The sequence below is a fragment of the Chiloscyllium punctatum genome, chromosome 15 (assembly GCF_047496795.1).
Source record: "Chiloscyllium punctatum isolate Juve2018m chromosome 15, sChiPun1.3, whole genome shotgun sequence".
NCBI lineage: Eukaryota > Metazoa > Chordata > Chondrichthyes > Orectolobiformes > Hemiscylliidae > Chiloscyllium > Chiloscyllium punctatum.
Window position 1 is genome coordinate 62,651,682 of NC_092753.1, and position 13,850 is coordinate 62,665,531.

Sequence of the window (13,850 nt, forward strand, 5' to 3'; positions counted from 1 at the left end):
AATAGTGAAGGTATTAGTCATTGTACTTCAGAACTAAGTGTATTCTGGGGAAGCTTCCAGAGGATTGAAATGTTATTAATCTGATGCCCCTGTTCAAGAAGCGAGGAGTACAAAAAACAGGAAACTATAGGCTAGTTTGCCAAACATCCATCATTGGGAAAATGCTAGAATCCATTGTTAAGGAAGAAATAACAGTGCATGAAGAAAAGCTTAGCATAATCAAACATGGTCAACCTGTTTTTTTTTTGAAAGGGAATAATGTTTGACAATTTTGCTAGAGCTCTTTTAGGATATAACAAACAGACTTGAGAAAGGGGAACTGGTGGATGCGGTGTATTTGGATTTTTAGAAGGCATTTAATAAGATGCCACATAATAGGTTATTGTAGAAGATCGGAGCTCACAGACTTGGGGTAATAATTGACTAGCATGGATTGAGAATTGGCTAACACACAAAATACATGATGTCAATTTTAGATTGGAAAGATATAACTGGTGGAGTGCTACAAAATCATTCCTATTACCTCAAGTGTTTATAATCTAAATTGTTAACTTGGATGATGGGGCAGAATACAATGTATCCAATAAATAGTTTTCTGTGGGAAACACTGGAATCCCCAACTTTCACCCACACTCACTTGTTCCTTCATTTTAAATATGCCTCCTGTCAGCACTCAAGACTAGTTTGGGCAGTTGGATAGATAGAGTGGTAGTCAAGGAAGTAGATATTTAACACGTAAATGTATTTAGCACTCTGGCTCACCTAACGTGATAAACACTGACATAGATTTGTTGGGCTGAATGATCTATTTGTGTTGTAGTTAAGAATAACTGAAGGGAAGAGAGAGAATGAATGAATAAGTTGTGGGAAAGTAAAGGGGAGGACTGGTATATCAGATGGAAAGGAGGGAAAAAAGGAGATTTAGAAAGGTGATGATGAGGAGGAAGGGAAAAGTATCTATGGTAGTGCGGAAGAGGGGTGTGTTGAGATGAAATGGAGAAGGGAAGAAAAATAAATGAAAAAAGAGAATTAGATTCATGGAAAGGGAAGAGGCATGACAAGAACATAGTGGTGAGCAAGGGAGGGTGGAAGGAAAGAGAATGTATGGAGGGAAAGCAAACAGATGAAGAGAGGAGAACAAATAATAAACTTTTTAAATAGGTGTCCCAGAGGGCCAGAAAGTAACTGATTTGGATATTGCAACATATTCCACTTGAGCAGAAGGTGAAGAAATTAAATTGAATGCTGTTACTCACACGGTGCTGATCCCACTAAGAAGCTGTAAACTGCTAAGTCTAATAGGCTCATGCACATGGACCAGCAATATATATTGTTGAAGGCAAATTTTTTTTTTAAACAAAATTGTACTCCACCATCCCAAATTGGCTTTTCTGATGATGAAGCAAGATAGCCTGAGGAATGAAAACTTAATTTTTAAAATAATAATCTGGTAGAGGCCATGGGAGGGATGGAGGCAGAGCAGAACACAAAGGAAGAACTTTCAAACTTTTATGACCTCTAATTCTAGATATACAGTTTAAATGTATTAAATAAATGCCCTTTAATAATTTTGAAATAAAGCTTTGTGCTGTCATCAATATTTGTATCTTGACAAAAAGAAAATAATCATCTTTAACTTGCTTTCGCTGTCCAAGTTAGTTAGTCATTTTGTACTGTAACAGTAGTTCAAATATGACAAGAGGAATGTTTAAACATCATTGATGCTTTGCCAGATCTCCTTTCAAGTTTTGTTTAGCAGGTTATATTTCCTCAACCCTTTAGAATGTGAAGCACCTTAGACTGGAAATGAAATTGCAGTTGTGAAATTGCTGAAGTTTTAGCTTTGATGTAAGTGTTAAGATTGTCTTCATTCATTTCTGACATGATTTTGCTGTCATACAATTAGAAATAAAGCAGGTAATAAAAATTGCAGTGGATATGTGCAAAGCAGGGTTGTTAAGAAAGCATATGGTGTTTTGGCTTTCATTAACAGGGGGATTGAGTTTAAGAGTCATGAGATCTTGTTGCAGCTCTATAAAACTTTGGTTAGACCGCACTTGGAATACTGCGTCCAGTTCTGGTCGCCCTATTATAGGAAAGATGTGGATGCTTTGGAGAGGGTTCAGAGGAGGTTTATAAGGATGCTGCCTGGACTGGAGGGCTTATCTTATGAAGAGAGGTTGACTGAGCTCGGACTTTTTTCATTGGAGAAAAGGAGGAGGAGAGGGGACCTAATTGAGGTATACAAGATAATGAGAGGCAGAGGCTATTTCCCAGGGCAGAAATGACTAACACGAGGGGTCGTAGTTTTAAGCTGGTTGGAGGAAAGTATAGAGGGGATGTCAGAGGCGGGTTCTTTACACAGAGAGTTGTGAGAGCATGGAATGCGTTGCCAGCAGCAGTTGTGGAAGCAAGGTCACTGGGGACATTTAAGAGACTACTGGACATGCATATGGTCACAGAAATTTGAGGGTGCATACATGAGGATCAGTAGTCGGCACAACATCGTGGGCTGAAGGGCCTGTTCTGTGCTGTACTGTTCCATGTCTATATTGTGTCAAAGATCCGTTACCAATTTTTATGAAATGTCATAAGGTCAGTGTATCTAAAGATGTTATAAAACTGTAGTACATACTTAATACAACTACTCACTATTAACTCCCCACCATACCTATTGGAGCAAAAATATCTCACTGAAATATAAGTGAACAGGCAAGCTTCTGTGTATCTGCTTGACCAATGTGATTGAAGGATTCTGAAATTCTCTGCAGAGTCAGAACCAGGCTGCATAATTTTTAAGTGATTTAAAAATCAAATTTGGTACAGAAAGAACATTAGAGAGGAAAAATGGATCAAGAATGAGGAAATGAAGACAAAATGTTTTGTAAAAGAAATTCAATCAGTTTATACCTGAGAATTAGGAAGTAATGATTTTCATTGCAGGGAACTAAGCGGGCAGTAGTTAATAATTATTATGCCATTTTGTCAACAAAACTGAAGATGGAAAGACGCATCTCAACTCGCAACATTTTGGTTTCTGCATTTCTTTGAAAATCCACCCTGTTTTAATTCTCCATGCCATTTACATTTAAATAACAGAGAGAGCTTTTGTGCTCACCCATCCCCCATTATTTTGACAGAATGTTTTGGACCATTGAGATGAATAAGTGCTTCTAACTGCAAGCATGCTGATACATTGTAGAACAAATGTAAATAAATTATTATAATTTGCTTCTGACACAGTTTAAAATATTTTAATGAGAGGACAGTAAGCTAGGAGTATGATTCAAGGATCCAAATATAATGAAGAATTAAGTATAATGTTAGACATTACGAAAAAGAGACAAAGCTGAAGCTTTGCATCTTGCAGAATTGGGATGCAAAAAAAACCTAAAAAGAGTACAATAACTTATACAGCAATAGAAAAGGGTGCTGATTGATTAGACCACAGTTGGCATGTAAGTGCAACAAAAATTGTTAACAGCCAATCTTAATTAGCTGATTGCACTCAAACCAAGCAGGTAGACTCTGACTGGTCAGGGCATTGCATGAGGAATGCAATGGGGATTGTTTGTTTCTCTGTAACCCTTTGATCATTGAAAAAGGTGCAACAGTTATATGAACAGATCCCTTTTGTCTGCTAAGGACATTGACCTGTATGTGAATTTATATAGCTTTTAGCATGATCAAATGAATCTTACTGCAAATCTTACTTCTGAGGAATGAAAATGTTAACTTTGACTCTCTTCATAGAAGATGCCTAACCTGCTGAGCTTTTCCAGCAACTTCTGTTTTGTTTCAAATTTTACTGCAAGCCTAACAAACAATCTGAAATTGATTTCCACTGTAATCCTTAGCAGTGTCAGGATTTTTATTTTTGTCCAATTGCAAAATCATTTCTGCTGTTGGACATACTGTTTTGAGTATCGCAAACATAGGCTTGTTGAATGTGTTTGCCATGCTGCTGGTTGAGGGCAATCGAAGGGATGTGTTGATTGATATGATCTATCAATCACTGGAACAAATGGCTTAAATACCTGACAGCAAACCATACAGCATATTACTAATTGTGTGGTGAAAAGCAATTTTCTAAGATTACTAATGTTACTGGAGAATGCCACTCATGTTTACTGTAAATAAGCAGTGAAATGGCTAACTTAACCTGTTAAATTGTTTAAGATACATTCCTCTTTCAGAGGACCCTGAGGAAAACAGGGCACCCTTCAGGGCCAAAAATGATGGCATAATACCCTTTCATAAGTTTTTATGATTTACAACAAGTGATGGTTTAATAAGCTTAGCCATTATCTTGCAGGATAATTTTGATACAAACTATTTCGCATCAAGCTTACACAGTATCAGAAGGCTAAAGATGCCAATAAGGTGCAATATTGATTAGAGTCAAAGAGGTTTACAGCACAGTAAAGGGCCCTTCAACATATCAAGTCTGCACCAATCAAAAGAAAGACCTAACTATTCTGGACCCATTTCCCAGCACTTGGTCCAAAGTTTTGTTATTTTTGTAAATAACTATTGCTATTGCCTCTCACTTTTACAGGCATTATATTCCAGGTTCTCATTACGTCTGGATGAAAAAAATCACTACATCTCCTATAAGCATTGTTCCTCACCTTAAAGCTAAGTCCCTGGTGATTGATCCTTCCACCAAAGGCAAAGGTTTTTTCTTGTCTACCTTGTCAATGACCAGAATATTTTCAAGTATCTCAATCTGGCCCTCCCCCCAATTTCCCAATCGTGTCCTCTGTTCGAAGTAAAACAGCCCCTCGTCTATCCAATCTTTCTTCATAGCTAAAACTCTTGAGCCTAGGCAACATTCTTTTACATTTCCTCTGCACTGTCCAGCGCGATCACTCCCCTCCTATAATGTGGATTCCAGACCCACACACGATACTTTAGCTGTGGTCTAATAAACATTTCATTCAGTTCCAGCATCACTTCACTTAAACTCTACACCTTGACAGATTAAATCAACTATCCCAAATGCCACCTTAATCATTTTATCTACTTCTCTCACTATCTTATGGGACCAGTGGACATGAACAATAAGGTGCCTCTGATCCTTGGTGCTTCTCAGCATCGTACCATTTATCATTTATTCACTTGATTTGTTTGTCTACACTGATTGCATCACCTCACATTTATCCAGATTGAATTCTATTTGCCACTGATCAGCCCATCTGACCAACTCATCTATATCCTTCTGTAACCTAAGGCCATTGTCCTCACTATTTACCACCCCACCAATTTTTGTATCACCTGCAAACTTACTGCTCAACCTACCTACACTCAAGTTTAAATTGTTAATGTACACTACAAACAGCAAGGGACCCCAGACTGATCCCTGTGGAACCTTACTGGACACAGGCTTTAAGTCACAAGAATACTTTGCCCATCATCGTATGCTTCCTGCTGCTCATTCTGGATCCAATTTGCCAAATGTTCCTGGATCCTATGGGCTCTTACCTTGCTACCAGTCATCCATGCTCATCAAAAGTCCTGCTGAAGTCCAAATGGACTATGTTGAAAGCATACCCTCATCTACGCACCTGGTCACCACTTCAAACAAAATTCAATCAAATTGGTGAGGCATGATCTCCCTTTAACAAAACCATGCTGGCTATTCTTGATTAATTCCTGCCTGTCCCATTTACAAATTCATTTTGTCCTTCAGAATTGCTTCCAATAGTTTTGCTTATCACTGACACTAGATTGACGAGTTCTAGTTCCTAGTTTATCTCTAGCTCCCTTCTTGAATAACAGGACCACATTGGCTCTGGTCTAGCCCTCTCATTAGTGAATATTGACACAATTTCCATTTAGAACCCTACCAATGTTCTCTGGCTCCATGCACAAATTAACACTGTCATTAATAGGCCCTATTATTTCCCTAGTTATCAGTTTGTCCTTATGTATCTGTAAAATAATTTAGGATTTTCTTTTATTTTACCTGCCATTACTGTTTGATGTGCCCTTTTTGCTCTCTTGATTTCCTTTTTAATTATCTCTTGCACATTCTGTACTGTTCTGGGGCTTCTGTTGTTTTGAGTCCATGGTATCTGCGATAAGCCTCCCTTTTTTTCTCTATTCAATCCTGTATCCTTGACAGTCAGTGTTCACAGGATTTGTTGGTTCCTTCCTTATTGCAACATGTTGACCTTGTGCTTTCCCTATTTCCTTCTTGAATGTATGCCACTGCTCTGTCACATTTACCCAAACGTAAATGTTCCCATTCCACTATGGCCAAATCGTACCTGATCTTATTAAAATCAACCTTCCTCAGTTTAGTACCTTGATTTCAGGTCCACCTTTGTCCTTTCCATAACAATCTTAATTCTAATGGAGTTATGATCACTGTCTGCAAAACATTCCCCCACTGATAGCTCAAACATTTGCCCAGTTTCATTACTTAGAAAATTAAGTGCAGGATAGTGCCCCTCTCTTGTACAGCCTTCTACATACTGGAAAGCCCTTCTAGAAGTACTTTAAGAATCCCTCTCTCTGTAAACCTTTCACACCCTGACTACCCCAGTTAGTCAATTGGGAAAATTGAAGTCCTATACTTTTTCTTGTATTTTTGGAACATTTTCTGAAGAATTAGCATAATATAAATAAAATATATTTGGTAATTATTATTGACATAAAAAACAGCTAGATGTTGGCATGACAATGGATCATAACCTTGTAACATCTATGGATATATCAAACTTTTAAAGTCCAGCGAGTGTTTTTTAAAAGAGGACTAATACAGCCAAAAGGATTGCAAATGTAATTCTGATTAGTTTCCTTGAGATGAACTCCAGAGTGTCGCATCTGCAGCTGTCAAAGAAGACTACAAAGGGAGGAATGCACTGCAAAGTAGACTATAATTCCCTGAGTATTTCAGATTGTGAACATAATGGTTAAAATCAGACAACAGTCTGAGCAAGAGAGAGTTGGATTTCCTTTTTCAAGAATACACAATGGCACGGATTAAAAATGAGTCAAAGCAATCTTCAAACCTGGTCTCTGTTTGTTATTGACTTGATGCTGAATGTGTGGATTAGTTTGCTGTAAAAGTCATCACATTTAATACATCTATTAAACATTGCTGCAATACTTGTAAAGGACAGAAAAAGACAGACAATCTCTAAGTGCTGCCAGCCAATCACTGTTGAAAGGTACCAGGCCAAATTAATTTCAATCGATCAGCAAAGTGACAAATCTCTCATTCTACTATTTAACTATCAATATCAGTGGTACCAGCAATAACCATTATAATAGCTGCAATGTTTTTCCATTTACTTACCACAAAGTCTGAGCTGTATATCTTTTTTATTTTATTTGTTTGTTTTAACTCATATATATTCCTAATCTGTGGATGCGTTGTATTATTATTTCTTCTCTTGCTTAGTAACTAATAAATTCATTCTTCTGTTCACTCAAGAAAGCCTAGTTAAATTGACGTTTTTTAAAACATAAATTCTGTGAGCAGGGTACCTACCAGGGAGGGGATCATTTGTAAATTAATCATTGAAGTCCTTGCATAAAAGTTCTGCTTCACAGATGATATGCCATCGATGTCTACTCTATCATAAAATCAGAATCAACATAAGTTAAACACTTGACAGATAAATTAGTCAATTTTTAAAACATAAATTCCACATTTTAATGTTATGCACAATGAAGACAGATCTTATGAATTTGCTGGCTTGTCCATTTAGCATAAATCGTTAATTTCCGTCACAAAGTCTTTAGAAATTCTGTGTCAGAAAGAATTTCAGCTCATCTTTTTGTATTTAATCTTATCTTCAGGTATCAGCAGCTAATAACAAATGGCTAATGTTACAACCCTGTTTAAGAATGGATGGAGATAGAAGACAGGTTATCCTAATCTTGGTCATTGGTAAGATTTTAGAGTTTATTATTAAGGATGAGATTGCTGAGTACTTTGAAGGGCATGGTAAAATAGGGGTGAGTCGGCATGGCTTTGTCAAATGCTGCCTGATTGGCTGTACTTTTCCAACACTACATGTTTTGACTCTGATCTCCAGCATCTGCAGTCCTCACTTTCTCAATGACTTTGTCTAAGGCAAAATGCTTGACAAATCTGTTAGAATTCTTTGAGGAGGTAACAAGCAAATTAGACAATGGAGAGCCAGTGATGTGATCTTTTGAATTTCTAGAAGGTCTTTGACAAGTTGCCGCATAGGAGACTGCTAAATAAATAACCCATGGTTTTAGGGGCAAGAATAGAGGATTGACTGACTGACCGAAGGCAGAGAGTGGGTAAAAAGGGGTATTTTTCAGGATGACAGCCATTGACTAGTGAAGTTCCACGGGCACCTGTGTCGGGACCACAACTATTCAAATTATACATTTACGATCAGGACCAAGGAACTGAGGGCATTTTTGCTAAGTTAGCAGGTGACACAAAGAAAGGTGGGGAGAAAGGTAGTGTTGCGGAAGTAGAAAAGCTGCAGAGGGACTTGGACAGGCTAAAAAAGTGGGCAAAGATGGAGTACAATGTGGGCAAGAGTGAGGTTATGCACTTTGGTAGGAATAATAGAGACATCAACTATTTTCTAAATGGGGAAAGGCTTTGGAAATCTGAAACACAAAGGGACTTGGGAGTCCTAGTTCAGTATTCTCTTAAAACTAACATGCAGATTCAGTTGACAGTTAGGAAAGAAAATGCAATGTTAGAATTCATTTCGAGAGGACTTAAATAGAAGAGCAGAGATGTACTGCTGAAGCTGTTTAAGGCCCTGATCAGACCACATTTGGAGTATTGAGAGTAGTTTTGGGCCTTGTATTTAAAGAAGGATGTGCTGGCCTGGGAGGGGTCCAAAGGAGGCTTACAAAAATGATGCTGGGGGTAAGGCTTATAATATGAGAAGTGGTTGAGGACTCTGGATCTGTACTCAGAGTTTGGAAGGATGAGAGGGCATCTGATTGAAACTTAGCAAATACTGAGAGGCCTTGCAAAATACTGAGACGCCTGGATAGAGTGGATATGGAAAAGATGTTTCCATTAGTAGGAGAAACTAGCACCTGAAAGCACAGCCACAGAGCAAAGGGACAACCCTTTAGAACTGAGGAATGTCCTCAGCTAGAGGGTGGTTAATCTGTGGAGCTGTGGAGGCCAATTCATTAAGTGTATTTGACCCTTCCTCAGCTATCTTCAGTCCTGACGAAGGGTGACTGGACCCAAAATAGTAACTCTGTCTTCTCTCTACAGATCCTGCCAGACTTATTATTCTCTGCAGCACCATTTCCTTTGTTTCAAGCATCTGCAATTCTTTGTTTACTTCAAGTACAACCTTTACAACTAAAATAGACTTTTATTTTATTTGTCTGGGCTAGACTTGATCTCAGCTCCCAAAATTGAAAGACCACTATCTCTTTTTGAACTGGGTTTTGCATGCAAGTTTTTTGTTTGTTGCACTCGTGAGTATTTTTGACATCGACTTAGGCAGTTGTCCTAAATTATATTTGAATGAAAGAGCTTTGAATTGTAATTGTAATTTGATTTTCTGAAAACTTAAAAGTCCAATTTAAGATATTATTGTGCAAAATAAAAACACAAGATTATAGTAGTGTACTAGCATGGATTGAGAATTGGTGAGGAGACTGAAAATAGATTGGGAATGAATAGGTCTTTTATTGAGTGAAAGATGGTGACCAGGGAAATCAGGTCTTGGACCCCAGCTATTCTCCATGAATATATATCAATAATTTGGATGAGGGGATCAAACGTAAGATTTCTATGTTTTTGATAACACAGAACAAGGTGGATTTTTTATTGGTGAGGAGGATTGTCAAGAGGCTTCAGCGTTATTTAAACAAATTGATTAAGTGGGCAGGTGAATGACATATGCAATATATTATGGAAAAGTATATAGTTATTCACTTTGAAAGGAAAGTATGGAAAATGGTGGCATTCATTGCAGGAGGATTTGTGTGCTGGTGCAAGTATGTACTGCAGTCATACAGGACCTTGGTGAGACTACATCTGGTGGATTTATGAATCCTAATCTAAGAAAATATTTGTTTGCCTAAAGGGAGTGCAGCAAAGTTCCTGGGATGGTAAGTTGCATGAAGAGATGTTAGATTAACTAGGCTGATACTTACTGGAGTTTGGAAGGATGAAGGGGGATCTCATTGGCATGTATAAAATTCTGACACAGCTGGATAGACTTGGATACAGGCATGACATTTCCACTGGCAGGGGCATCCAAAACAATGGGTCACAGTCTCAGAATATGCATTAGGCCATTTCGGACTGATAAGAGATTTCTTCACCCAGGGTGGTTAAACTGTGAAATTCTCGACCATGGAATGCTGTGAAGCCAAGTCACTAAATACATTTGAGAAAGTAAATAGATTTCTAGAGAGTAGAAGTATTGTGCTAAGATAGAAGATTAACCATGATCTGGATGAATGTGGGCCTGGTTTATTCCTGCTCTTGTTTTCCATATTTCAATCAATGGACTAAATATGCATCCTAAAGCTCAAGCTGTAATTGGAGGCAATTTTTAACCAATATCAATTTAAGTTATTAGCTAAATTAAACAAATATTGTTTTAAAGTTGACTGTATCTTTCATGTGAATAGCAGATTCCTTAACTCATATTCCACCAGTTTAGGTCGTCCTGGGGTTGATTGTTACTGTCAACATGAAAGTGGGGCAGCTGTGCTGCAGCTTCAGTTCCTAATCAATGAGGTAAGGTAATCATACTCAATTGCCTCTCTTCTTTTAAATATAGAAAATCATTGTCAAGTAATAGTATACATTTAAAACGTGTTGTGCAATATATATTAGATGACTTGTGTGCAGAGATCATTGATCAAATGCTCTGGATGTGCTGGTAGAGATTAGTACAATGGAAAATTCTCCTGCTTAGGGAATGCAATGCTGACTCTGGGCAAATTTGTAAGATCAGCTAATTTAAATAATTTTGGCAGACTCTTTGATTGCCCTAGGAATCCACATAGATAATGGTTATCACAGGCTTTGGGCATCTGTTATCATTTCATGTAACCTGTTAGAAGATGGTTTAGGATTTCCATGTCACATAATGCTTAATTTCTTACCTTCCTGGCCTGTGTGCTACTTATAGTAACCCTAGATGACAGGAATGTTTTTGAGGTGCAAGTTATTGTGTGCATCTCTATCATAAATCCGCACATTTTGGTGGGCCTATTGACACTTCTGGCCAAAAAATAGTAGTTCATGAAATATTTTTCAATTCAAGAATCCAACATAACTCGTCGAAATTTCTGAAGCAGTCATGAACAATCATGTACAGTTATTTTGTTAAAAATAACAAAATGTACCTGATTTTTTAAAATTAAAGTACAATTTCAAATAAGTCCAAGGGTAACAGAATTATAAAAGATGTGTAAGTTTGTTTGTTGAATATAAAACACCTCTGAATAACTCAGTACACCCTGTGTTAAAAGAAAGCTACAAGTTTAAGATTTTTGTTTTTCTGGTAAGGTTTATTCTCTAAGTAAAATGCAGTAGTAATAAATTTACAGTTGACTTTACTCAGTAACATATATATAAACACAATGCTTTTGATGTTTGCTCTTTTCTTTCCCTCTTACAACTTTCACTTTTCTATGCATCTTTTCTGTCTGTTATTTTCACCTTTATAAACCTTTTTTCTAAACAGATGGTGCATCTACATCACAAAGTCCACTGTGGCCAACTTTAACTATAAGCTCCGTGATTGCTCTGAGCCACTGCAATTTCTCAGATTAAATTACAACTATGTCATGAAAATATGGTTGTCTTTAATTTATGCTGGTTATTGTATACCTAATGCTATCATTAATCAAGCAGTCTTATACAAATAGAAGTTGTGAAATGATTGAACTATTGCAAAGTACTTTTTAAATTTCAACAACTCATGATTGACTAAATATTATCAAATTATTCATATTGCCGATGGCTTTTGCACTAAATATTCATGTGTTGATGAATGTGGTATGTAATGATCTTGGCTGACATTATTACAGGACAAGTCAGATCCTAGACTGAAACCTAGCTTGATAGGTCATAATTTATTTTACTTTGGTTTTAAAGAAAGGGTCCGACAGTGAAATGTAAGCACGCAATGCTGCAGATTTTGCTTTAACAATAGAACAGAAGTTTATTAACAAAATAAATGATGACAAAATAGAATAATCCAAACCATCTATTTATAAGATAATTTCAAAGATGTTTAAACACAGTCGAAATATAATCTGATTAATCCCAAATCACTCGTTTACAAGAGAAACAGTATCTTTTGTATAGCACACCCTGGTATAGTAATTAAAAACACATCTTGTACAATACCCAAAACAATACTTATATACCAGAGTCTCTGTCTCTAATACCATCGATAGTTTTGAACGTCTTCTGACTAACTTACAGACTGGAACTTCAGAGAGCTTCTTTCTGGATCAACTAGACACCTGAGTTTAAACATTTGCAGTCTTAAGTAATCTCTTCAAGGCTTTATCCCAACACTTCTGTTTGGAATTATCGTCAACGCAAGATTCTTAGGTAATCCAGTTTCAGTATATCCTTCACTTCTCCAGAACATTGATCTATACAAAGTCTACATCAAATGACTACACCAGACTGTCCAAGACTCAAAATAAAACGCAAAACAACACATCTGTCTCTAAGCTTTCTGACATTCTAAACGGAAGCTTGTTCACCTTGTTATAAAGCCCTACAAACTTACAGAAAAAAAACATTATTTCTAAACCCAGCCCACAAAATTTGTTTTTTAAAAGAAATCACCCATGGCTACAAAAATATTTACCAATGAATAACCTCATACTCACTGAAAACCCACAAGTTACTAGTTTAAAAGCCAAAAACCCTTACAATAAATTGTGTGTGTTGCAAGTCACAATAGGCAATATTAACACTATTTAAAAAAATCATCAGCCAATGTAATTTTCTGGCACATTGATTATTATTGCAAAAATTATTAGAAACAAACAGGGTGTCAATCAGCAGCAATCATATAACTGGTGAAGATTTGGAGAAGCAAACCAAGTATATTGTTGTTGAGTATTTAGTTAGGAATCTATAATGGAAGGGGAACTAGAAATGAGGTCTTTCAGAAGGAGTTTGAGGAAGTAAAGTACAAATTAAAATGCAAATGTTTAAATGTAACAATATCTAGATTGATACCTGAACTACAGTATAAATTGGCATGGAAAAAATTGCAAAGTTTAAATTTGTTGGTGAGTGAAATGTGTAGGAGCCAGGTATTTCAACACTGAGCACTCAAACCATATAGCTATAGAGATGTACAGCACAGAAACAGACCCATGGGTCCAACTCGTCCATGACACCAGTTATCCTAAGTTAATCTAGTTCCATTTGCCAGCACTTGGCCCATATCCCTCTATTCATATACCCATCCCGATGACTTTTAAATGTTGTAATTGTACCAGCCTCCATGACTTCCTCTGGCACCTTATTCCATACATACTCCACCCTTTGCGGTGAAAACGTTGCCCTTTAGGTCCCTTTTTACATCTTTCCCCTCTCACCCTAAATGTATGCCCTCTAGTTCTGGACTCTCCTAGCCTAGGGAAAAGATCTTGTCTATTTACCCTATTCATGCCCCTCATGATTTTATAAATCTTTACATGGTCACCCCTCAGCCTCTGATGATCCAAGGAAAACAGCCCCAGCCTTTTCAGCATCTCCATATAGCTCAAACCCTCCAACCCTGGCAACATCCTTGTCAATATTTTCTGAACCCTCCAAGCTTTACAACATCCTTCCAATAGGAAGTAGACCAGAACTACACGTAACATTCCAAAAGTGGCCTAAT

General features: G+C 37.1%; 1 protein-coding gene across 1 annotated transcript in view; it reads left to right on the forward strand.

The window, feature by feature from the left end:
• LOC140486319 (syntaxin-binding protein 5-like) overlaps positions 1 to 13,850 on the forward strand; it is a 549,610-nt gene that overhangs the window by 126,996 nt on the left and 408,764 nt on the right. Inside the window, exon 3 of the mRNA XM_072585292.1 lies at positions 10,642 to 10,723. Within this exon, the coding sequence (XP_072441393.1) occupies positions 10,642 to 10,723 (82 nt within the window). The remainder of the gene's footprint in view (positions 1 to 10,641; positions 10,724 to 13,850) is intronic.